Source organism: Rattus norvegicus, chromosome 1 (assembly GCF_036323735.1).
Source record: "Rattus norvegicus strain BN/NHsdMcwi chromosome 1, GRCr8, whole genome shotgun sequence".
NCBI classification, from domain to species: Eukaryota; Metazoa; Chordata; class Mammalia; order Rodentia; family Muridae; genus Rattus; species Rattus norvegicus.
The window spans coordinates 105,738,321-105,764,450 of record NC_086019.1 but is presented as its reverse complement, the minus strand read 5'-3'; the positions used below and the strand labels follow the sequence as shown (position 1 = coordinate 105,764,450).

The 26,130-nt window shown below is 52.1% G+C and overlaps 1 protein-coding gene across 7 annotated transcripts in view; it reads left to right on the top strand.

Moving 5' to 3' along the window:
• The window catches only part of Abcc8 (ATP binding cassette subfamily C member 8), an 81,281-nt gene that overhangs the window by 51,822 nt on the left and 3,329 nt on the right, over positions 1-26,130 (top strand). For 3 of the 7 annotated variants that reach the window (NM_001412033.1, NM_013039.3, XM_063281905.1), the window contains 17 exons: positions 6,955-6,987; positions 9,046-9,084; positions 9,983-10,081; positions 11,022-11,106; positions 11,744-11,824; positions 13,341-13,478; positions 14,763-14,888; positions 15,744-15,843; positions 16,391-16,632; positions 16,821-16,987; positions 18,001-18,070; positions 18,508-18,665; positions 20,791-20,883; positions 24,324-24,426; positions 25,115-25,228; positions 25,557-25,677; positions 25,780-25,910. In NM_001412033.1, coding sequence (NP_001398962.1) covers positions 6,955-6,987; positions 9,046-9,084; positions 9,983-10,081; positions 11,022-11,106; positions 11,744-11,824; positions 13,341-13,478; positions 14,763-14,888; positions 15,744-15,843; positions 16,391-16,632; positions 16,821-16,987; positions 18,001-18,070; positions 18,508-18,665; positions 20,791-20,883; positions 24,324-24,426; positions 25,115-25,228; positions 25,557-25,677; positions 25,780-25,910 — 1,900 coding nt within the window. The other 4 variants (XM_008759320.3, NM_001412034.1, XM_063281903.1 and 1 more) reach the window with 4 other exon arrangements.

Genomic DNA, 26,130 nt, shown 5'->3' with positions numbered 1-26,130 from the left:
GGGCACCTGTGAGCTTCCACTGTGTGCTAAAAGGACCCGAGAGCTTCAGGAAGAAGTAACTTCTCACCTGATGACCCAAAAGTTAGCAGCCTCTCTGCTGTGTCATAGGCACACGTACACACACACACACACACACACACACACACACACACACACACACCCTTCACAGAGCCACTACCATGAATCCTCAGGCTTCATCAAAAGTCACCTATCTCAGTGGATGTCCAGGCCCGTTTGAAGTCAGGAAGAAGACTGAGGTGCCAGGATTCTTGATCCTTGGTCTAGCTCCCCCTAAGCATAACAGGTTAACCTGTAGCCAGGTGGCTGTGAGAACCCATTCCTGGCTCAGTTCGAGCCCTGGTGTCTCCATACCAATGCATTTATTAACTCAACCAAAGTACATTGACACCAGACCCTGTGCACGGCAACAGAACGCAATGAGAGTCAAGGCGTGGCTTCTTACTGGGCATGGCGGCGGATGGCACAGGCCCTTAGTCCCAGCACTCAGAGGCAGAGGCAGGCAGATCTCTGTGATCTCAAGGCCAGCCTGGTCTACAGATCAATTCTCAGGGCAGCCAACCCTGTCTCAAAAAAAAAAAAAACAAAAAAAAAACAAAAAGAGAGGGCAAGAAAACCGGTGATGCCAGAGCACCAGAGGAGAACAAGGAGTTCTGTGGTCCGGGGCTGGGGGATTCTGAGAAGCCCCTTGCAGATGAGTTCGAGCTCACCTAATGGGAAAGGCAGGGGTGGGACAGGAAGGTACCACAAGGTGTCGAGGTGTCGCACAGGCAAAGGCCTGCTGGTATTGAAGGGCATGGCTCTGGGTGCCTGGAATACTGAGTGTGTGGGATTCCGTGGAGGGGGACGGATGAAGGGAGACTGCTGTGGATTAGACAGGCATGAGAAAGACCATGGAACTGAAAGGCTGTAGGGCTGCCTGCTTCTGTTAAAGGGTGATGGAGTGGCGGAAGGGCCCGGGTTGGGGGGGGAGCCCAATGGGGAGCTCATTAAAATGGCTCTGAGAAAAGCCTAAACTGATGTGACTCAGTTGGTTCCACTGGCCCTGAAAATCCCTGGGTAGCCATGTCTCCATCTGGACACCTATCTCAGGGCAAGGAGCTAAGAATGGGAGCTAAGAATGTTGAATGCTTCTCACTCCTGGGAGGAGACCTGAACCCAAGACACTGGACCTCGGGTCTTCTGAGAGATGGTGCATGTTAACCTGGAGACCCCTCCCGATAGTGCATGCCTACAGCCAGAGGCAAGGGCCATATCAGGGCCTTCCTTACGGAGGCCAAACCCTGGTGACCAGGAGGCCAGAAAGAGTTCCGGGGGTGCCGAGGGCAGGAAGCTGGGAGACTAGGGACTGAGGCAAAGAGAACACTCTGGGGATATTGTTGGTGCAACTGCTCATTTGTTCCTGCAAGGCCCAAATGAGCTAAGCACGGCTGAACAGGCAGAGCAGATGCTCTGGGCCAAGCTGCCGGAGATCAGATTTGAGCTGTGCGTGTTGGAAAATTCCATAAGCGTCCTGTACCAGTTTCCCCTTTTAACCCACGGGGGCGATGAGAGGATTAACCTAGCATGAGGCAGGAGCCCTAGGAATATTATGACAAAGGTTATTATTCAGCCGTGCCCCTCCTTGCCGAGAACAAAATTCCCATACTGTACCCTAGCCTGTCTCCCAGGAGAGACCATGGTAAGCTCCCCGGGGACAAGAACCACAATTTTCTTTCTCTGAATCCACAGACACTTTAGAAAATGAATTCATTTACAAATGAATGAACCAGGGACAGCTAGGGACTGTGTTAATGTGTCTCTCTCCCATAAGCCTTTGCTCAAGTTGCTCCCTAACCCAAGCTTCTGTACCCACTCTTGAGGTGGGGGAACCAGCCATGAGACTACACCCTGCATTCTGCTGTAAATCAGTCTGTGTGGCTCTGGGCCAGTGAAGGTTCCAGGCTGTTCTCTAAAAGCTTCTCCATTTAACTAAGGAGAGGGGAGTCTGGCTCTCGCCCTCAGGCTACTCCAGGCAGATAGGACTATGTGGGAGCCCCAGGATGGAGAGCTGTCCTGAGCAGACCCTGGTTCTGGATCTCAGAGCCACGTGACTCCCACATGTTCCCTTTCATGAGTCATCGCCTTTCCCTGGCTTCCTGACTCAGTGAACCGTCAGCCTGAGAGTTTGCAAACTCCCGTGTAAGCTCTAAGAAGAAAACATGTTAATAAAAGTCAATATTAGCAGACACGCTCAGGTACAATTCGTTTCCAGGGAAATGAAAAATAAGGCCGTCAGTCGGCGTGACTTCTACTGTCCCCAAAAGCCAGCAGGAAGCAGGTCTCAGGAAAGCACAGGGTGGGGAGAAGGTTCCCATGAGGAAGGACAAATCTGGTTTTCCCAGGACTCCCTGCTACCTTCTCTCTACCACCTATTGGGGCACCCACATGTCAGTGTGTCTGTCTATAGCCAATAATGGACCCTCTTGCTCTGGACTTTCTCAGAATCTGCCTGTTGATTTGTGGTGTTGCCTGACTCCCACCCTTAGATGTACCCAAGTGTGCTGAGGAGAGACTGGGGACTCAGGCCTGAGTCTCCTGGAGGTGGCCAGTAGACAAGAGGCCGGGGGAGGGCCAGCCCGGCTTGGGTACTAGGTGCCTCCTTAGTTCTGACTGTGCCACCTCCTTGCTCTACGACCTCGTGCAGGTGATGGCATCGCCTTCCTGGAACTTACTTTCTTCCTTTTAAGCAATGAAAGATACCCTGCCCTGTGCATCTCAGAGATCTGACCTTGGCAGCAACTGCACAGGGGGCCGTGAGTGAGAGGAAGGACAGTCAGAGGCCTGCAGGAGGGAGGAACCATGAACCGTAGAGGCCCTGCGAGTCCTATCCTCATCTCCCCCTTTAATTCATCTCTGGAATCTTGAACGAATGCTGAGGACCATGAGTTACTCTGCACTGTTGTAACCAGAGCAACTGAGGAACTCATTTAAGGGGGGAAAACAAATTGTTTCGGCTCATAGTTACAGCCGCTTGGATCTCTGAAAGCTTGAGACCAGCCTGGTCTACAGAGAGTCCCAGGTCAGCCAGGGCCACCTAGTGAGTGAGTCTCTACCTTTAAAACAAGCAAACAAAATCCATAGCCTTTGGCCCGGTTGATTTGGGTGAGGCATACGTCGTGGCAGAGGGGAAGGATGAGAGAGTAGACAGCTTAGTGGTTCACGGGAAGCAGAGGGAGAGAGAGTGTAGAGAAGACAAGGACAAGATGGCCACAGGGTCACACCCTAGTGACCTACTGCCTCCAGCGAGGTCCCACTTCCAGCTAGGTCCTTGCCAGCCCCTACAACCTCCCTAAATAGTGCTAGCAAATGGGGACCCAGGGTTCAGTACACGAGCCTGTGGGGAACACTTTGTGTTCAGAGCACAGTGCACACAGACACACTTCGTTCTCCCTCGGCCTTCACTGTGTCAGACAAGCACGGGGCAGAAAGGGCAATCCCCCTGCCAAGCCCTTCACCCTACACCCCTACACCAGGCTCTTCACTCCTCGCTGAGCTACATGCTGTGCTGCTAAATCTCTCTCCCTGCCTCCCTTCCTCTCTTCTCCTCTCTCCCTGCTCCCTCCCTCACACAAAGTGGAAAGAAAATATGGACTCCTTATTAAAGGGGCATCACATGTCCCAGTCGTGGGTTCAAACCCTAAGGCCATATCTTCCCGCCTCTTCTCTCTGCCTGTCTCCATGTGCTGTGTCCCTCTCTACCTGGCCATTCCCTCCTTCTGTATCTGTGTCTCTATCCCTCCCACCCCTCAAGGTTCAGCTCATCTGACTTCTATCAAACATCCCTTGTGTCTTCCTCTTCCTGATGACCTCAAAATTACATTTTTCTGTCAGGCCTGGTGGTGTGAGCCTAGATCTCATTTTCAAGGTCCCTGAGTTCAAGTATAGTGTGGGCTATTCAGTAAGACCTCATCTCCAAATACAAGCAAGGATGGGGCCAAAGCTCTGTGATGGAGCTGTTACCTGGCATTTTGAGGCCTGGATTCAATCCCTAGTACCACTCAAAAAATATGTATTTTGTAATTCCAAAAGGAGGTGCATTAAGGGCTGGAGAGATGGCTCAGTGGTTAAAAGTGTCTGCTGCTCTTGCAGAGGACCTGAGGTCAGCTCCCAGCACCCACATCAGGAGACTTACCACTGCCTGGAACGCTAGTTCCAGGGGATCTATCTGACACCCTCTTCTAGACTTCCTAGGTAACCGCACACATGCCTATCCCCACACAGACACACAAAAACACATATTAAAAACAAAATTCAATAGCATCATAAACTAGGAAAGACACACAAGTATAAAGAAGATGAAGAAACATGTACGGCCTCACCTCCTCCAGTTTCCTGTCTTTCTCACTTCATCCATTTGTTCTCATCTTCCTCAAAATTCTCTAACACTTTGGTTCCTCCTACTTTGTTCTGGGATCTGTAACTCTCTTTCTTCTGTCTGCCTTCACCCATCTGACTGTCAGCCCCTGCAGGGCAGGCTTCGTGCCATGGTGTAGCTTGGCATGTAAAGTGCAGGCCAGGAGAACCGTGGTGCCCTAGACAGATTCAGTCAGCAACGTCTTGCTGTGCTGCATACAAGGCTGCACACTCGGTGATCCGGAAGTCGGGAGGCAGGCACGTGGGCTCCCAGAGTCTGCTGGACAGTGAGTTCCTGTCTCAAAAAATCAAGATGGAGAGCAACTGAGGTCCTCTGGCCTCAAACTGCATCCCCACATGAACAAGTACATACAAAACACACACACACACACACACACACACACACACACACACATGCACGCACGCACACGCATGCACACACGCATGCACGCACACGTATACTCCAGCAGCCAATGAGAGAATGTGCTTGCCAAATGTACTATTCTTGACTTTTTAGGTCAAAGGCTAGAAGTTTAGGGATACAATAGAAAGAGGAAGTGAACCCAGGTTAGCACCCCAGCTTCTCCGACTCTGTCGGATAGAGCCCATTCTCCAACCCTGAGCCTCAGTCTGCTCATCTGTAAAATGGGGACAGACTGCAGTAGTAGCACCAGACTGAGAGCCAACTCCTCGGCACTGTGCATGACAAGAGCCACTAGCAAGAACTCACCCCTCCTTCCCTCTTCCCCAGTGATTAATACGCCTGTTAGCAAGCTCCATTTATTACAGATCTGCCACATGCTAAGCACTGTGGGGGCTGGAAAAGATGTTCTTCCTGCCTTTAAATCCCACAGGGCACACCAGGCTAGCACAGGCAGTTACGGAGAGCAAGGCAGTCCATTAGGAGTGCTAATTGAGCAGCCAGCATCAAGATGAACAGAGCCAGGGCTGAGCCAGGGCTAGATGAGGGTGCGCTGAGTCCTCAGGAGGCCGTGGAGATGCAGACTACATCCTTTGCTACTCTGGATGAAGGAAGTTTCCTGAGAGAAACTCACCTGGGCTGTGGCCACAGGGCAGGGGTTTGTCAGCTCTGGTTTCTTCTGTCTTATGTTAGTGGTTTGCCTATGAATTGTCGACCACGGAAATCTGGTGCTTGGGGAAGTTGGGTTAGGAGGGGCTGGGAAGAGTGGGCAGGGACCACAAAACCCAGAGGAAAGGGCCAGGGATTGGTGATGACTAATGCCTCACGACCTCACTTGGTTTCCCAGAGCAGGATGGATACTTATCAGACCTTTGTCATTTGCTGGCTGTGTGACTTGGACCATGTTGCTTAGCCTCTCAGAGCACAATATATTTGCAAAGTGGAACTGAGAAGTCAAAACAAACCACTGAGTGGTTACTTTATAAATTAAAAGTGATCATTTTGAGGCTGGAAAGATGGCTCAGAGGCTAAGAGCACTGGATGCTCCTTCAGAGGGTCCAGGTTCGGGTCCCAGGCCCCACAGATGGTCCACATGTATAACAACAGCACCAGGGGATACGACACCCTTTTCTGACCTCTGAGGTTAGCAGGCACACCCAGGGTAAACAGACTCCCACAAAGGCTACATACCTATATATAAAAATAAATAACAAAATAAGCCTAAAAATATTAAGAGACCATTCTATGACAGTGCTTGTCAGCACTTATAAAAGCTCAATAAATGATGGCTGTCATCAGCATTATTTAAAAAAGATAACTGGGTGCCGTGGCTCAGGTCCATGTCCCAGCACCCAGTGGCTGGGGGGCAGAAAGATCAGGAGTTCAAGGTCATCCTTGGCTTCAGAGCAAACTCGAGGTCAGTTTGAGCTACAGGAGGCCCTGTCTGAAAATTCTACTAATTTAGTGATTATAACCCTAAGAGCCTGCATGAGTGCAGAGAGGGTTGTTTCCCCACGTGTATGCCACAAGTGCACATTTCATTGGTGGAAGATGTTTCTGGAAGGCTGAGAGGTGTTGAGCTGGCACAGGAGAGATACCACAGAGAAACTTGGCCCCAAGATTCAGATCCCTGTTTTCCCAAGGCACCTCTTACTGTGAGAGGATTCACCTCCCTGCACTGGCAGATTCAAGAAGACCGCAGGTCGTGCACAGTGACATTTCCTGCTTTTTAAAGACAAGTCGCTCCAGTTATCTCTGCCCCACTCTCAAATCTTGCAGCTTGAGAGACACCGTGTACAACGACGGTAACTGTGGGAGAGTTGCATTGCCTCCCTGAGCTCGGCTGTCTGGGGTAGGAAACCACCTTGGTGCCCAGCCGGCCTCTCTGCTGCCCCAGGCCAATGCCGGGAGCACCAGCTGAGCCCGTGCTGTTTGGAGGGTCCTCTGTCTGGTGCTGAGATTGAGATGAGCCGATTCTGCACCGAGGAAAGCACCCAGACCCCTGGAAACGGGGGGTGGGGGGACAATGGAGGGGAGGCGAAGGCACTGCTTCTCTACGAAGCTCTAATGTGATGGATGGCAACAGAAATAACTGCTGTTTGTCTTTCTATCCGACCCAGCAGCCTTCCAGACAGCGAGGGAGAAGACCCCAGGTATTGCCTCGGACAGGGTTGGCATGAGTGGGATGGTGGGGCCTGTGAGTGAGGGTGTTAAGCATGAATCCAAAGTTGTGCTGTTTCATGGCCTCAGAGCCAGGGGGCTAAGCCATGAAGTTTTGATGAAGGCAAGATATGGTTTGCAGAGGTGAGAATGAAAAAAAAAAAAACCTTAGATGAGATAACGCTTTTTACTCATCCCAAGGTTCGTAGCGCATACACAGGTATCAGTCATCTGTGCTATTAAAATACCATGGTGAGAGGAACATGGTGACTCATGTCTTTAATCCCAGCACTCAGGAGACAGATATAGGGGGATTGCTGTGAGTTCCAGGCCAGCCAGGGCTACACAGTGAGTTCCAGGCCAGCCAGCAGCTACATAATAAGAACCTGACATATATGCACTCGGTCGGTAGAGTGCTTGCCTAGCATGCAGAGCCCTGAGTTCAGCTCCCAGCACTGCATAAAGCAGGTGTGGTTTTGTGCACCTATAACCATATTGCTTGGGAGATAGAGGCAAGAGAATCACAAGTTCCAGACAATCTCCATAGGGAATTGGAGTCTAGCCTGGGCTACATGAGACCCTACTGCTTGCCACCACCAAACCCACCAAAAAAAAAAAAAAAGGTGCCATGTTGAGTAGAGTTAAAAAGTAGATGAGTGGCTGCCAGAGGCTGGAGAGACACAGGAGAGGCAGAGTGACTGCTGACCCCACGAGGTTTGATTGGGGGTGACCATGTTCTGGAATTTGGTAGCAATGCTGGCTGTGTATCCTTGTGAATAAACTGAAAACCACCAGATTAATGTCAGGAGCGAGGACTGCTGGTGTACACCTGGAACCTCAGTACTTAGAGGTGAATGCAGGAGGATCGAGAGTTCAAGGCCAGCCTAGAACACGAGACTCCCCACCTTTAAATTAAAAAGAAAAATGTAGTAGGAAACACGTAATCAGAAAAATGTGTCTTGCGAGGCTCCAGGGATATCGGGGGAAGGAGTAAGATGGACATCCCTCACCCTGCACGGAAACTTCAGGTGTGATAAATACGCTCATTAAAGTCTAAGAACTCCAAAAGAAGTGGATTGTTGACAAAGAGACAGCACAACCTTCTTCAAAGAGCGCGGTGGGGAAGCTAGAAGCTGGTGGTCAGGCCAGGCAAGGTGGCTCCTCTCTGCAAATCACCAGTCGACAGAAGCTTCACCCTCTGGCCCGAGACACCTCCCTCGTGGTGCTTTCTGCCTCCCCTGACACTTTGTCCCCAGTGTGGTGACAGTCCCAGCCTCTCAAACCTCAGTGACTGCACAACTTGAGCCAAAGCTTCGACATGTGAAAGTCTGCATGTGTCGGAAGATAATGAAGTAACAGAAAAGTTGACTCTGGGCTCTTCGGAGCTGGCCACAGTTCAGTGCGTGTGTGTCTCCCTGTCTGGTTCCCCCAGCATCTAAGACTCTTCTATGTGCGTTGGGGATTTAGCTCAGTGGTAGAGCGCTTGCCTAGGAAGTGCAAGGCCCTGGGTTCAATCCCCAGCTCCGAAAAAAAGAACCAAAAAAAAAAAAAAGACTCTTCTATGTGTTGTGTGCGGCCACATTGGATGCTTAGACTCTCTCTCAGCTTCCCAACTGTAGGCGGCCACCCATATGGTACAGGTTCTGTCAACTGCCTGGCCCAACCTGGCTGTGGTCAGAGTACCCTGCCCCGTTGGGTGCAACCTTGTTGGCCTGAGGTCTTGGCTTTCTCATTTGAACCTAGCTTAAAAGCTGAGACTGGAAGGTCCGGGCAGGCCTCCTAGCCCTCTGACCCTAGAAATTTCCCCCATGAGGCCTTTTCCTCCTGTTTTCCCTCTTAAATGAACCAAGCGCTGGGTCTCTTCACACACCCACTTCACTCACCCACAGGGAGGCTCTCTGGGCTAGCCACATCTAGAACTTCACGTGTGGCTGCAGACAAAGCACCAGGGCTCACATAAGCGGGAGGTAGCTGGTTTGGAGAATCTAGAAATCTCCATGGAGAGCTCATCCCATCAGGAGAGTCTGATCTGTGTCTTTCTCCCACTACAGCAACCCAGAGCGGGAGACAGCGGCCGATTCGGATGCCAGGTACTTGTGCTGAGTGTGGGGGGCCGTGGTGCCCTGAGAGCAGCTGCAGGCCCCAGGAAGAACTCTCTGTGCTCCTCTCTGGCCAGCTGCCCTATCTCTGAACGCCATGCTTGTTCATTCTCAGCAGCTTCTGGGGGGACGGGAGTGGGAAGGAGGGACTTTGGGAACTACCACACACTGAATGTCACTTCCTTGGCTCTGTTTCTGTAAAAATGTCCTTCTGTGTAGAGTCCAGCAGCTGCTGAGGGTGTAAGGAAGCCGGGCTAAGGAACGGCTTGGTTTGGTGATACATAGGGATCCTCCTCCTCCCTGCCTCAGGGTTGAGATGGGGCTGGAGAAGGCGGGGGTTGGGGAAGGGGGATTGGGGGGATGAAAATCTTGTACCTAACCACTTGAGGCTTGGACTTTTCAAGATGTCCTTTAGGCCCTGAAGCCTCAGAACACTGCGTCAAACCCAGATGCAGCTGTGCTGGTAGAGGCTCTATAGGGTCTCCTCCTCTGACCTGGGAGACTTTACTGCAAAGGCCTATGTCACAGGGCCTTTCCCACTCTCCTTTCCAAATGAGCCAAGTCCAGGGTCTCCTCGTAAACCCACGTGGTCAAACGGTGAGGTTCCTAAATCAGGCTGTACCCCTGTCTGTGGCTGCAGACTGTGTCCCTGGGGTTACAGAGACACCAAGAGTGTTGGAGGAAAACTAGAAATCTGTTTGGAGGTCTGGGTCCACCAGGAAGAACTTGACTTGTGTTACCCAATATCCACCAGGGATTCCTGTCACGTGCCCTGGCTACCTCAGTACATCCACCTTCTCGCCCCAACCTAAGCCACTGATTGGCCAGACAGTCGCTCTGAGCATGAGACCCAGAAAAGACCCTCACGCTCACCACCAGTCTGTTCCAGGAGCAGAGGCCCTGTGGCCTACGCATCTCAGAAACCATGGCTGCTAAATGCCACTGTGGAGGAGAACATCACCTTCGAGAGTCCCTTCAATAAGCAACGGTAACAGCCTCCAGGAGGGAGACTCGGGAGGAGTGGGTGTAGTCCTGGGCACCTGGGCATCCTGCAGTGTAGCTGGCAACTTTCTAGTCTGTCTGGAAAGATTCTAAATGCCCCCGGGTTCCAGCAGCGCCTCCACTTGCGTGAGAGGAGGGAGAGGGTGTGCAGCCTTGTCCAGCTAGGATAGCAGTGGGACTGAGTTAGGCATGGTTAACCCTTTCAGTTCCCCACCATGATCTCCAGTCCCCACCACACACACACACACACACACACACACACACACACACACACACACCATTCCCTAATGACTGCCGTAGTCAGCAACCATTGATCACTTAGCAGTTGTCTAAGAAGGGTACCAGGCTCTTCGTGCGTGTGCCCTTACCCAGCACAGTAACACTCTTATGCCCATTTTATGGATGAGGAAAGCAAGGTTCTGAAGTCAAAATAACCTACCCAAGGCCAGCCCACAGCTGCCTAAGGACATGTGTCACCGAGAAACTCTGAACTCTCCATGGATGCTGCCTGGCACCAGTTCAGACTAAGAGCTGGTCAAAAGACGTTAGGAGCAGACTAGGCAAATATTTGATGAGCCATCATCATTACCACCTCCAAACACTCATTTGGTTTTCCCAGATGGTGCCCCAGCATGAGCTCTGACTGCATTTCCCAGCGCTCGGGGACCATAAGCCCCCTCTCATCCCTCACTCAGCCTATTTGCTCCCATACAATTTCATCCTTCAAATATTTAACTTGCCCCAGGCGGTATAAGCGCTGACCTTAGCTCTTTCCTGTTCTCATGGTGTTTGCTTGCACAAGGCAGGAAGTGCATTAAAGCCATCACTCATCAGAGCCCAGTAACCCACAGACTAATGACCATGCAAGGACTGAGGCCCCACTCTGACCAGGCCTATCAGCTGACACCCCTGTCCTTACTCTCCAGGTACAAGATGGTCATCGAAGCCTGCTCCCTGCAGCCAGACATAGACATCCTGCCCCATGGAGACCAGACTCAGATTGGGGAACGGGTTAGTGGCAGCCTCCCCTGCTCCCTACCCATGTTTCCACTGTGCCCTCATGAATGACAGGATAAAGGAAGGGGCTGAAGAGCTTCAAGTGATATAGAATTGTGATGACCATTATCCTGTGTTGTGTGACTTTTCTTGGGGAGACATAGAGAAATCTGTTTACCCCACATAGGGTAGCAATAACAGACTAAAAGTTCTTCCCAAGTCTGTCTTAGTGAACCCATGAGTCTGTTGGAGTTAATTATAGGAGTATGAGTGGCTTGAAGGCAGCTGCATCACCCAAAGCCCACTGCAGCAACTTGTACAACTCACTGCAGTTTAGCAATTGTTTCTGCTGATATAACCATGGGGAGGGCCCTATGAATCTTCTAAGTTTCAGGATCTTTCTGAACCTTGTGAGTTTTCCTTAGTAACAAAATACCATATGGCTTCTTAGCTCCCTGAGTCTTATAAATCTCCTTCCTTCATCCAGGAGAGACCACTTCAGTTAGGAGGAGTATTTATACAGCATCCTGGTTAATGGGAGAGGTCAGCCACTCCAAGCTGGGGGATGACTACATCTCTTCATAGAGCCCCAAGTGCATAGTGAGAGCCTGAGGGGCTGAGGGCACGATCCTTTCCTCTCTTTTGATGACAGGGCATCAACTTGTCTGGTGGTCAGCGTCAGCGAATCAGTGTAGCCCGAGCCCTCTACCAGCACACCAATGTTGTCTTTTTGGTGAGTGTCCCAGATGAAGTTTCCCTGGAGCCCTCATTTCTGACTGCCTGCCTAGTTCCCTAACATTAGCTTGGTTCCCTAACATCATTATCATCACCATCACCACCACCATCATCATCCAACACCCTCCCTAACCAGGATCAAATCCTAGAGATATTGCCTTTATTTTATTTAGAGAGAAACTAAGGCAGGCTAGTACAGTACTGATAACCTATTGTGGGCTTACCATTGAGCCTTTCAATAACCTTGAGGGGAAGTGAGCTGTGGTTAGAGACTACATCTCTAAAGGACAAGAGGGCAGCCCCAGCCGTCAACACCTATGCAGCTCAGCTATCAGAATGCAAACACACGGACTGTATGGCACCACTTCCCAGCTTGTGCTCAGGGTAGACACTAATTAATTGCCGAGTTATGATTCCAGGGAACTCAAGTTGTCCTCCAAACCCCTCTTAACATAGCACTTTAGCCTTCAAGCATGAGATAAAACTTGACTACCTCATGTCAAGCTCTGGGCTAGGTGCCTTGGTTGATACTGAAGGAATCTTAAGACCCAGCCCTTGACCTCTGAGATTTGAAGTTTGATTAGGGAGACAGACATACACACGTGCAGGAAATATAGCTAGTTCAAAACTAAGCCATGTGGCCCAGACCATGAGCCAGCTGTGATGGCTGGAGAATCCAGGGAGGGCTTCCCAGAAGAGAACCTTGAAGAATCAATCAAATGAGGCATTTGGACAAAGACTCAATGAACCTCAGCTCTCTGACCCTAGCTTTATCCCTTCTCCTTATGAGTGATACTTCACCTATACATTCTTAGACCGGGCCCACGCTCAGCAGTTATGACGTTCTAGCCCATCCAAGGTCCCACCTTATATATAAACAACTCTGTTGGATAAAAGTCCAGTGGCTACTTTCCTCCATTTGTTAAGTTAATCGGTAACAGGCATAGGTTCAGGGTGTGAGATCTTGGGGACCTCCCGGGCAGGAATGTGCAGATGACCTGATCTGGCTTCGCACAGGGTTGTCCCTGGGACAGAGAGGATGGGAAAGCTAAGAGCTGGTCAGGACAAGACACAGAAGGAGCTGTGCTTGGGTGAGTGGTGGGTGGAAAATAGTCACTACGCAGAAGGCAGAACAGCAGGCCACACAGAAGCAATGACTGGCGGAGGCTAGAGTGGTGGGCTCACTGGCAGCCTGGAACGGAGGGAGCTTGGGAAGGTTGGGTGAGAAGTGGGGCTAGGAAGGAAGACTGGGCAGTCTGGAGAGGGACTGGGACTGTTCTGGGGAGTTCAGGCTTCATGGGAGATGGGTAGCCATGATGGCTCGGGAGACAAGAAGCGGCTTGATAGGTCTGTTTAAATAACTGAGACATCTGAGCCCCAGAGAGGCTAGGTGGGTGGTCCAGGGCCATGTAGCTAACCCTTACCAATATCTAGATTGGCTTCGCTAGAACTCTAGAGAGTTCAGCTCATCTCTGCCGTTCCCTACACGCCTGCCTCTACCTTATCTTTCTCAGGATGACCCTTTCTCGGCTCTGGATGTCCATCTGAGTGACCACCTAATGCAGGCTGGCATCCTCGAGCTGCTCCGGGATGACAAGAGGACAGTGGTCTTGGTGACCCACAAGCTACAGTACCTGCCTCATGCTGACTGGGTGAGGGGCCACAGAGGACAGACTATGGAGCTGTGTGTGTGTGTGTGTGTGTGTGTGTGTGTGTGTGTGAGAGAGAGAGAGAGAGAGAGAGAGAGAGAGAGAGAGAGAGAGAGGGATCTTCAAAAGAATCAGCCATATGACCCAGAAGCAATGGTTGATGGCTGCTGCCCTGGGTGATTTTGTGCAGGCCAAGAAATACTTAGTCCAGAGTCTTGGTGTCACCCAGGCCTGCAGACATCCCCAGCCTGCCTTGGTTTCCCTTCTGGTGTACCCTAGGGGAGCACCAGACAGTCTGAGGAGAAGTAGACAATTCTTACCGTCTACAAGGCCTTGTCCTGCCTGCTTCCCCTGGCTGTGCATGATCTGTTTAGATGGGAGAGCCGACTCCCTGGCCTTCGGCCTTCGGGATGAGTGGGTTGGACCCTCCATCTGTGGAGGATGCTGGAACGGTAGCAGTAGTGCTGCAGACAATGGCGCTCCCACAGAAGCCCCAGGCTGACTAACACCCCCAACCCTGTTCTTGCCTCCACCTCATTAGGAACCACGTAATGCTAAGGTAAAGACAATGGACCTTCAAAAATCTACACCTGCCTACTCCTAAACCAAAATTTCCCTGGACAGCAGCCACAATCTGAGACTCTGTCTGATCTTTACGTCTCAGCCAAATAGGCCTGTTAATTAATTTCTCTCAAAATAAGGCTTCCATGTGGAAGGCGAACCTCCCCCGCCATGAAAAAGACCGAAAGAAGAAAGTTCAGAATGCTATTAAAGCAGGCAAAGCAGCTTCAGAAGCAAGGCGGTTGTAGTTCAGAACGAACGACAGTAGACAGTAGTCCAGTAAGACAGACATGGGGGTGCACAGGACCCCAGGGTGGGATGGGTGCCAGTTTATAGCAATCCCGTATGATGGAGTCATTTGGGTGCTTCAAATACAGAGTTTGCTGGGTTCCGGAAGGTAGCAGCCACACCCGCTTGGATTAACAAGCGCGTTACCACCAACTGATGGAATCTACCATCGGGTATAGCTCAAGACAGCAAACAATTGGCCTGCTTGGCATATGGAAACTGAGGTTGATGGGGTCCCATGGGCAACCTGCCATGCTGGCCAGGGTACACTGATTAGCTCTGCAAAGGCGCCCACTAAGGGTGGTGTTATGTCGAGAGTGGGCTGCCAGACCGCACAGGCAGCGGGTTAAGGTAGCTGTTGAAAGAGCGTAAAGAATGCTACACCCCCGTCTCAGACTCCTCTAAGGTAGCCAAACTATTTCCTGGCTTCCCTGGCAGATCATTGCTATGAAGGATGGCACCATTCAGAGGGAGGGGACACTCAAGGACTTCCAGAGGTCTGAGTGCCAGCTCTTTGAGCATTGGAAGACCCTCATGAACCGGCAGGACCAAGAGCTGGAGAAGGTGAGAACATAGGGGTCACGCAGACGCCCTGGATAGAAGGTCCTAACAGAATCTGAACTCGCAGGCCTGCCTGCCCTTACCTACCCCAGGAAGTCTCCAAACGACAGCGTAGAGTTGACAGGGGCAAAGGGCAAAGCTGGCCCCTGTGCAGGGACCCAGGACAGAATCAGGTGCACACAGACGCTCAGATGCCGTGTGGAGGAAAGGCTTCAGAAAATCAGCTCAAGCTAGCTAAACAGAGGACAAGGACAAGGCAAGGAATTGTCAGTTCACAAAACCAAAATGTCCCAGGAGAGCGGTGGCTTCATTTGTCACCAGATCATCACCAGGATTCTGTCTCTCTCTGTCGCTTTGCTCCACTGCTCTCAAAGCAGCCACATTCTCAGCGGCAGTGCTGCCTCAGCAGCCCTGGGATCCTTTCTGCAGCCAGAGGGTGCTTCTCACAGTTCAGTCAGGTCACATGCTCACCCCGATTGGATCAATACAGCTAGGACAGCGGAATGCGAGTGTTAGCCAATTCATGTGTCCGTCTGAGTTGCTTGAATCTCAGAGACCAAGAACAGGGAGAAACGGGTGTGGCGGTGCACACCCTGGAGAGGCTGAGGCAGGAGGGTGGAAAGTTCAAGACTAGGCCTCTTCCCACACACAACAGGCACATTCTCCCATGAGATGTTGGGGCGATGTTAGTTGACAAAGAGAAGTTAATTCTGTCGAGATGAGCATGTGTCCATGTGTGCCCTCCCTAAGATAGAAACAACATGAAGCCAATTGCCACTAGGGTAGTCATCCTAACCTCTACTTTCCCACAGCATACTGTGGAAACAAGACAGTGGCCAGGCTCCATATGTCTTTCAGGAGACAGTCATGGAGAGAAAAGCCCCAGAGCCATCTCAGGGCCTGCCCCGTGCCATGTCCTCAAGAGATGGCCTTCTGCTGGATGAGGATGAGGAGGAAGGTATGACCACCAGCCTGGAGGCATAGTTAACACCAACGTTATGCTAGTTGCTTTCCTTACTGCTATGTCAAACTACTGACAAGAAGCTACCTTAGGAAAGGTTTGTTTGGGCTTGCAGGTCTAGGGATATGGTCTAACCATGGCTGGGAAGCATGATGGCTGGAGTGAGGCTGATAGATACACTGTGTCTTCAGGAAGCAGAGAGCCATGGGTATTCAGCCCACTTCTTCCTTTTTATTCAGTTTAGGACCCCAGCTTATGGAATGGCACCGCCCACAGTGGGCACGTCTGCCCTCCTCAAGTAACCTCCTCTCTGTTTGCCCAGAGGCTTGTCTTATAGGGGATTCTAGTTGACAGTATTAGCCGTCACACAGAGAGAAACTGAAGCCCGGGGGTTCTGGACACGGTCGTGTAATGTGGCTTGTTTTAAGCATCTTCTTTCTCTATATATGTTTTCCCATCTGTAAGTGGGAATAAGATGTCCCCTGGTTCACCCTCAGAGGGTTGTGATCTGTGGAGCTTCAGGGTGGGTTCTTGCGACCTGCAGAGGAGGCAGCCGAGAGCGAGGAAGATGACAACTTATCCTCTGTGCTGCATCAGCGAGCCAAGATCCCATGGCGAGCCTGCACCAAGTATTTGTCCTCTGCTGGCATCCTGCTCCTGTCCCTGCTTGTCTTCTCCCAGCTGCTCAAGCACATGGTCTTGGTGGCCATTGACTACTGGCTGGCCAAGTGGACGGACAGTGCCCTGGTCCTGAGCCCCGCCGCCAGGAACTGCTCCCTCAGCCAGGTACACCTGCAGCCCGTAACGGGGCTGGTGGAGAGGAGGGAGGGAGGGAGGGAAGGAGGGAGGGAGGGAGGGAAGGAGGGAGGGAGGGAGAGAAGGAGGGAGGGAGGGAGGGAAGGAGGGAGGGAGGGAGAGAAGGAGGGCTGAACCCGCACACGGCTGCGGGACACACTCCTCCTCTTCCCGCTTAGGAATGTGCCCTGGACCAATCTGTCTATGCCATGGTATTCACCGTGCTCTGCAGCCTGGGTATCGCGCTGTGCCTTGTCACCTCTGTCACTGTGGAGTGGACGGGACTGAAGGTGGCCAAGAGGCTGCATCGCAGCCTGCTCAACCGTATCATCCTGGCTCCCATGAGGTACCTCGGACCCCACCACAGCAGGGCAGGTCACCATGTCACAGGCTTGTGGAGGTCGCGTGTGTGCGTGCGTGTGTGTGTGCGCGCGTGCGTGTGTGTGCGTGTGTGCGTGTGTGCATGCTGTCCTTATACAAGAAGCAAAGAGAACTGGCTTACTCAGAAGACCCCTGTGATCATTTTACATGGTTGGCTCATCAGTCAGTCACATCAGCCTTCAACATGAGCCTCTCTGCGTTTCTGGTGAAGGTTAATTCCCTTCCCTAGGTATAATCTCTCTGCCCACAAGTTCCACTGCCTCCTCTCCCGCTCCCTCCGTAGACTGTGCTTTCTGACACTGGGGGTAGGATTAACTGTTTGAATCACCCTAATGAGATGGAACCGAGCCCTAATAGTGCCAGGTGTCGAGACGCTTTAACATCATGCCCGGCTGGCTGGTCAGACTGACTTGGAACTGCATAGGCACACTGGTTACCCAGCCTCATAGCTACCAGACCTCTGTAACTCTACCTCACAGCTACCCCTCTGCCTGGCTACTCTTTCATACTCCAGCTGGGGGTGGGGGACATGGTGGCCTCGTTAATGAACCCTCTGTTTGCCCCTAGTCTGAAGTTCAGAGGCTCTCTGGCTGGTTGGGCCAACTCCAGGTCGCAGCCAGAGTGCTGACAGCTGGCATAGCTTCTCACTGTCAGCCAGTTGACAGACTGTCCCCGGGAAACTGCTCTCCTGGGAGAGGGCTCTGTGTCCCGAGGGACCAACTGCCAAGAGACTCAAGCCGAGGAGGGTATCAGTGGTCACAGTGAGTTTGAGTCAGGAAGGGTGAACAGAAGCCAACACCCTTTTGACTAGCTATAGGAATTCTCAAGGACACAGGCCAGTTATCTGCGGATCCAGGAAAGCAGCTGCTCCTAGGAAGCCAGACCCACAGATGGTTCTAGAAATATTTAAATAGCTGCCCTCGTTTCCCAAACGGAGAGTTAATCAGTCAGTAAATAATGGTTCTGCTTGCCTCTTAGGTTCTTTGAGACCACGCCCCTGGGGAGTATCCTGAACAGATTTTCATCTGACTGTAACACCATTGACCAGGTACTGACTATGCCATGCTTCCCCTGAACCCTGGAAGCTTTTCCTCTTAGATGCTGGCCCCGACATAGATGTTCAAAGCCCCTGTGTGAGGAACCAGTGTGAGGAGCCCACTGTTCTGCTCTGACTGACACTGCCTCAAGGTCTGGGGCCTAGGGCCTCCCCTGAGAGCTTCATAAGACTGAAGCCTCTTTGGCTTCCATTGAAGATTCCACTGCCTCATTCAGGAAGGTTCCAGAATATTCTGAATATTCGCAGGGGTTCAGCCTATAGCTCCTTTATCGACATCTTACTAGATGGTGAGAAAACAGTCTGGACTCTTGCCCCCAGAGACTTTGCAGGATAGTCGGGTAGGTCAGAGACAAACATGGCGGCAGATGGTACTCCAAAGAGTCTAACACGGCTTTGTCTCCACTGTCTCCTCTTCCCCCCACCCCCAGCATATCCCGTCCACGCTGGAGTGCCTGAGCAGATCCACCTTACTCTGTGTCTCCGCCCTGGCTGTCATCTCCTACGTCACGCCTGTGTTCCTAGTGGCCCTCTTACCCCTCGCCGTCGTGTGCTACTTCATCCAGAAGTACTTCCGAGTGGCGTCCAGGTGACAGCAGCGTTTCTCATCTGGTGGGTGATGTGTGGGAGCAGGGGTAAGAAGTCCTTTGCGATGGCAGTTTGGTTCATCTGCCTGAGTCATCATCATAAAGGTGATAGAGTCGTGCTTCTCAAAAATTAGAAGAAATGACCAATAGAAAAGGAGGAAACGCCCACATGCTCCACAGTTCATACCCCAATTATTTCCCTGGGAGATGGGTCAGGAGCGGGATTGCTAGGGCAGGGGGAACAGTATTTGTGCCCTTCATTCATTTACTCCAAAATGCTTCCCACGAGGACTGTATGATCCCAGGAGCCAAACTGACTTAGGAATCAGCCTGGTCTCTAATGGGGGCTGGGGAGGGACAGATGGCACCAGGCAGGAGAGGTTTGATGAATTAGCTCGCTTCCAAATCCACAGGGGTGCACAGTGCGACTGGAAACCTCGACTGCACTCTCATGGATCACATTTGCCCTTGTGAGACTGAGACCACACACACACACACACAAACAGAGACACACAGACACTCACACACAGAGAGACAGAAACACACACACACACACACACACACACACGCACGCACGCACGCACAGAGACACACAGACACACATACACTCACACACAGAGAGACAGACACACACACACACAGACACACACACAGAGACACACAGACACACACACAGAGAGACACAAAGACACACACACAGAGACACACAGACACACACATACACACATAGAGAGATACACACACACAAACAGAGACACACAGACACACATACACTCACACACAGAGAGACAGACAGACAGACAGACAGACACACACATACACACACACACACACACACTCTTTACATGTTTCCTACTCAAAGCATCCTAGTATTTTCTCTAGAGAGTTCTTCCTAAGAGTGATTCTGTTAGACTCATTGATTCAAAAAATTAGAATGAAAACTTAAAAGGCCCTCTAGGCCACAGTTACTCAAACTGCCAATTACAACCACCATTAAATCAGTATCCTGACTCATAATTAGCATTTTGAAAACATCGAGGAAGAACCAAGACTGGGAGTGAGTTATAGCTCAGGGCTAGAGCACCTGCCCATCATGAACACACGTTTGCTTACACATATACGTGTCCATGTATATGCATTCTACTGACCTATAACATGAAGTATCAGGCTGTATTTCACAACACGACACGTAGGCTTCGGTCATGTGGGCCTGGGTCCTTATTTGTGGTCCAAAACGTACTGTTATTTTATACTTCTGGTCATGTTCATAAAAGTTAAGTACCTTTCCTGAGTGACGCAGTTAGTTGATAAGAAACAAAGTACTGCTTGGCAGTGATAATAATTATGCATGTTTTAAAAATGCATTTTTATCCTCATCCCCTGCCCATAGGAGTCGACGTAAATATGAATGGTTTTTGGTTTGAATGGCCCAGAATCTCCAAGCACGCAGGGCGAACACTCTGCATTGGCATTAGCAAAATGGCTGCGTCTTTTCAAACATACACACGGCAGTATAAGCTGTCCTGCAAACTTCATCTCTCTGCCCGGGAGGACAAGTCCGCCCCGTTCCTCCAATGGCTGGCTCTTACAACAGTGTCTAGGGATACTGCTCCTTTTTTTCCAGCTGGCCTACCTGGCGTATGATATGTGGCTGTGGGGAACAAGAGGGCCCCTTGTTGCTATGGAAACCTGTAGCCTCCTCTCCCCACCCAGGATCCTGGCCTAGGATGCCCTGAGGCCCAATGTGGTTCTTAGGCAACAAGGAACTGAGAACGTCAAATCTGGCCTTTCTGTCCATTCCTTTGGCTGCTGTCCTATAACCTGTGAGGTAGACACACACACACACACACACACACACACACACACACACACACACTCACATACCACCCCTACCTCAGTCCCAGATGTGAGGTGGGCACTGCCTAGGATGGTTAGCCGGCCCTGTTGAAGCATTCCAGGTTAAGCATTCTCTTCGGCATCCCCAGCAGCATCATAGCATCTCAGTGTTGTGGTCTCAGCAAGCGGGAACTAGAGGCTTAAAGAGACGAAGTCACCCAGCCTGGCGTTGTACCCGCATCCCTGCTGAGGCTGAGCACGGGCTGCTGTCCTAACCACTCAGTTCTACAGGGACCTGCAGCAGCTGGACGACACAACACAGCTCCCTCTGCTCTCACACTTTGCTGAAACTGTGGAAGGACTCACCACCATCCGTGCCTTCAGGTACAAGCCAAGGTGGGGGTGGAATGGAGTGATGTTAGCCTGAGGCTCACAGGTGTGACTTCAAAGGGCCCTACTTAGGAAGGCTTAGGGCATAACCTGTCTTAACCATACCTTAGGCCCGGGCAATGTCCACTAGAAGGGACAGGCCATGTGGACGCCAGGTGTGAAATCCTAGCCTTGTAGACAAGCTGTGGGCCTCAGACATAAGGTGGGACATGACAAGAAACCAGCCTGGGACAAATCTGTCCACACTGGAAAGGCCCTAACACCTGGAGCCAGCCTGAGGCCTTCTACGGTTAATGTCACCAGAGACCAAATAGGGGGCCACTTCAATTCATTCTGTGCTGTGATTCTAGGTGCTGAGCATGATTGTTCCTACTGCACAGATGGGGAAACTGAGGCACTGAGCAGTCACAAAATCTCTCTGGGAAATGCCCCCGCAAAGCCCAGATTTGAGCCCATTCATCCCTCTGATAACCACTGAGCTCTGCCTGTATGGAACCGGTGCCAGGCACTGAAGATGTGTCACATGTCTCCAGAGGCATTTTCAGTCCCTACAGGCCATGTGACCATTGCTTGACTAGACATGGGGATAAGGCTTTGGAAGCATCTAAGGGAAGTAGTCTGGGAAGGCTTCTTAGAGGAAGAGTTACAGAAGCCATGACTCAAAGGGCAGGCAAGAGTTCTCTCACCCTGAGGAGTTTCCTGAAAGTCCAATGCCCCTGGCACCGTGTCACCTCCTCGGGTGGCGGTATTGGGCTGGGAGCATCTGTGGGCAATGGGGAATAGAGAAGAGCCCTGCTCTCACAACCAAGAAGTGGTTGGATCTCCTGGAGACTCAGTCCCCTCCTAGCCAGACCAGAGAACCCTGACCCATGCCATTGGGTTCTCATCTCAAAGTCCAGCCCAAGGAGTGACAACAAGTTATTTTTAGAATGGCACGGCTGCATGACAATCACCATGTGACGCCCAGCCCTGTGTCAGGAGCAACCCAAGGCTCAGGGATCAGCCGAGGGTCCAAGACCTTCATCTCTTGCCTATCATTAAGTCCAAGACCAGTCTTAGGAGAGGTACCCAGGGCTTTGGCACAGACCACACTCGCTCCTGGGGCAGGTGGGCCTGTGGGAATTCACCTCCCTGACGTCATCTGAGGAAAGCAGAACAGAGCTGTGCCCTGGCCCGGGTTATACTCCCTGGATATCTCCCTACCCCTCACAAGCCTGAACCTCTCCTCACAGAAGCCCTGAAACCCAGCACAGGGTTCTAGACCCTGCTCCCAGCTGCCCCAGGTTGCTTCAGCTTTGGGCCCAGCCTCTGCTCTCAGTTTTAAAACCAGTGTCCAGGGCCCTCGGGCCAGGCCTGGCATTGCAGACTGACTTTCGAAAGCAGGCTAGACTTCTGAGCAGATTCCAGCTCAGTCTCTTAGCCTCAGACCAAGGCAAGGGCTCAGGTCAAGCCTGTGGTCAGCCAAGGACCTGCTGCCTAGTTCCCCACCCCCACCCCCACCCCCATTATGATGAAGGATTTGTAAATTTGAAAAGACGCCTTTTACTCACTGCTGTATGGGCCTAATTTGCTGGCTTTAGCCCTGAAGTCTACCCTGGTGGAAGTTAACTAGCCTTATTGATTTTACACTGGTGGAGCGCTGGCTGAGGGCTAAATGTCACGTATGAGTTATTACCAGTCACCCTCACAACAGCCACATGACATAGGTGTGAGCTTAAGCCCAGCTGCTCTGCACTGGGTAATAGGGTCAAGGCCGCTTTTCCTCGTTCATCATCCAAGAGGCATACACTTCTTGGAGCCAAGTCTGGGGAAAGTGACTGTGAAGCTCAGTCTGGCTACCTGGACCTCCCCACCCCACCCCACCCCGCCCTCAGAGGAGTTAGGCCTGTGCACAATGCTAACCCTGGAAGTGTGCTGAAGGCATGAGGGTGGACAGAACAGCAGCTTCCATAGTGCACTAGGCTCAGTGTGGCTCATAGGCCCTTGGGCCATGCTGAAATCAATGTCCCCATTTTGCCCTTGAGGAAGCCATCTTGATCCTGACATGCTTGTGGTACTTGGATGCCAGTCTGGGCTCTTTCCCAGCCCTCAGGCACATGTGTCGACTGCCTCAACTTTGCTGTGGTGCAACACAGGCCCTTCAGACCCCCATACATGCCTTCTCAGCTTTTCTCAGGCACGCGTGCACTCACACACGCGTGTGCACACGTGTGCATGCACACGCATACATCAGCATGCATGTGCTCAAGTTTTCATGTGAGAGATTCACGCACATTCTCATGAGTTGGGACTCACACTCGCCTCAGACCTGTTACCCACCCACACGCATCCACTACTTGCCGGTGCGGCACACAGGCCCCCACACCTTGGAGAGGCTCTTTAGCATCCTCAGATGCATATCCTCTGCCCAGAAATGATTCAAACAAACAACTTCAGAGGTAAGAAGTATATGCCCAAAACGGCATGGGATCTCTCTGAGTCCCCGATTCAGGCTTTCCCAGTTTAGTGTCAAGATGGCTTTTCTTTGGTCCCTTTGTTCATTCATCATTAAGCAAGTACTTCCACACCACCTTGGGGCATGGCTGATGCCAGCAAGGTCTGAAGGAGGTGACAGAGGAGCCCAGACCTGACCTCAGAGGAGGCAGGTCTGTGCTTAGTAGTGCAGGAGAAATGTGACAAGGGCCTAGGGGTGGGACAGAAATCCCAGAGACCCTTGTCCAACAAAGAACTATCTTGGAGAGGACCAAGCTAGGAGGGTTAGCGTGTTTCTTCTACTAAGGTTTTTGCAATGGCGTCAGGCTCTAGGAGCCCGGCAGATGCACTTCCTACGCTCACTCATGCCTCTCTGTATCGGGGTGGATCATAAATGGCTGGAGAAGTGAACATTTGAGCAGATTCTCAGCAGCTAACAGGCTGTGGAGAGAGCATTACAGTCATAAGGGATGGCTACTGGAGGGGAGGGGAGGGCAGGGAAGGCATTTCTGAGGAGGTGCAGTTAAGGCTGGGCCTGGAGGTTGAGAAGGGAGCAGATTTGTGATGATCAGGGAGAGAGCTGCCAGGGGATGGAAATAATGCAAGTGCTTGGGGCCAAGAGATGATACCATGACCCAAAGGGTCAGGGGAGGCTGCTGTGTACACACAGCTGATCGTAACTGGTCCCTACTGAGGAAGGGGTTCTTAACACCGGGTGCCACTGACATTCTCCGAGGGGACACAATGGTGTAGAAAGAAAGATAAGCTGACACCCAGAAGAAAGAAAACCAGACAAGTTAGGGATCTGAGGTACCTCAGTGGGCTAGAAGCAGGAGCGAGGTGGACAGAGGCAGGGACCACGTTTGCCTAAGGAGCTGGCATGTTTGGGAGCTGCTGTGAGGGCTCTCTGTAACTCCTCTGTAAGTTCTATGCTCTCCCTCCACACCTCGCTCGTTCTCCAGGTACGAGGCCCGGTTCCAGCAGAAGCTCCTAGAGTACACCGACTCCAACAACATTGCCTCTCTCTTCCTCACAGCAGCCAACAGGTGGCTGGAAGTCCGCATGGCAAGTGCCACCCCCACTGTGGGTTCTGGGGCAGGGGTCCTGTTAGAAGTGTGGAGCTGGAACAAGGAGCAAACACAGATGCAGGGCAGGAGAGGGGATAGCTGATAACGAGGACCCAGAGCCTCCCTGTTCTTCAGCCCTGTTAGTCTTACCATATCTAACCTGCATCTTCACCCCCAAATATCCCAGGGGTGTTCCGGGAATGAGGAGAGTGGGAGTTTGCAGGATGTAGACATTGAGAACGGAGGAGGTCAGGACTAGGAAGGTAGCTCGGCTGAGAGGGTGCATGCCTGGTATGCCCAAAGCACTGGGTTCGATTCCCACATCATGTCTGGAATCCCTGCACTCTGGGGAGAGCAGTAGAAAGATGCTAGGTTCAAGGTCCTCCTGGGCTCTGAGATCCTGTCAGCATGAGGAGGAGGAAGCCGGCAAGCATGTGGGCCATGCGACATACACACGAGGGCTCACCGGGCCGGCTGGTGGAGCACCTTTCCTCAGGGAACGTAACCTTGAAGGGAACGTGAGCTCCTGGGCCTCAGCTTCTGCCAGTCTCTTGTGCGGCTGCTGCATAAGTGTGGGCTGGGGCTCAGGCTGGCTGAGCTGTTCTCTGCCCCAAGGGTGAGACAGGATGAGGTACCTGTGGCTCTGACCCACAACAGCCCCGGGGCCAGCTGCTGTCCTTCCTCAGGAGTACATCGGAGCATGCGTGGTACTCATCGCCGCTGCCACCTCCATCTCCAACTCCCTACACAGGGAGCTCTCAGCCGGCCTAGTAGGCCTGGGCCTCACCTATGCCTTGATGGTGAGTGGCGGCAGGTGGGGCAGGGAGGACTCAGATGCTGCTCTTGGGCATCCGGGGCAGTTTCCTCAGCTGAGATATGAGAGAGATGGTGCAGCCCCACCTAGGCTAGGCTGGGTGGATAGCAAACAGGCGATGGGTACGGACCCACCGTAACCCTCTCACGGCTCCAGGCTGCCACTGTCCACAGGCAGTGGTGGGCAACAAAAGGCTCGCAGGGGTCCCTAGTCCATCCCAGAGTTAGCAGAGCCATCCTGAAGGCTAAGTGGCAAATGGGCACCGCTAAGCAGTTGTGACTGGCTGCACCCGCACCCGTACCCCAACCCCACAGGTCTCCAACTACCTCAACTGGATGGTGAGGAACCTGGCAGACATGGAGATCCAACTGGGAGCTGTGAAGCGTATCCACACACTCCTGAAAACTGAGGCAGAGAGCTATGAGGGGCTCCTGGGTGAGAACCTGCAGGGGTATCCCCGATGGAGGATGGCGGGTGACCTTTCTGGACGCTAGGGGTGGCCAGTATCTGGTGGCTGACCCCCAGCTTGGCCCTCAGCACCATCGCTGATCCCCAAGAACTGGCCAGACCAAGGGAAGATCCAAATTCAAAACCTGAGTGTACGCTATGACAGCTCCCTGAAGCCCGTGCTGAAGCACGTCAACGCCCTCATCTCCCCAGGACAGAAGGTCAGCTGGGGTGGGAGCCCATCGGGTGGGCAACAGTCGGCTGTGGCCCTCTTCCTACCCTCGGGCCCCATCCACCACAGGGAGTCATCAAGGACTTCCTTGGGGTAGAGAGCTTTGCCAGGCTTTGTCCCGCCCTGCCAGGGGTCCCTGGCTCTCCCTGCTGTCTACTCTTGACCTTCCGAGTGGAGAGAGGGTCGCTGCCCAGCACTCTGTGTCCCCA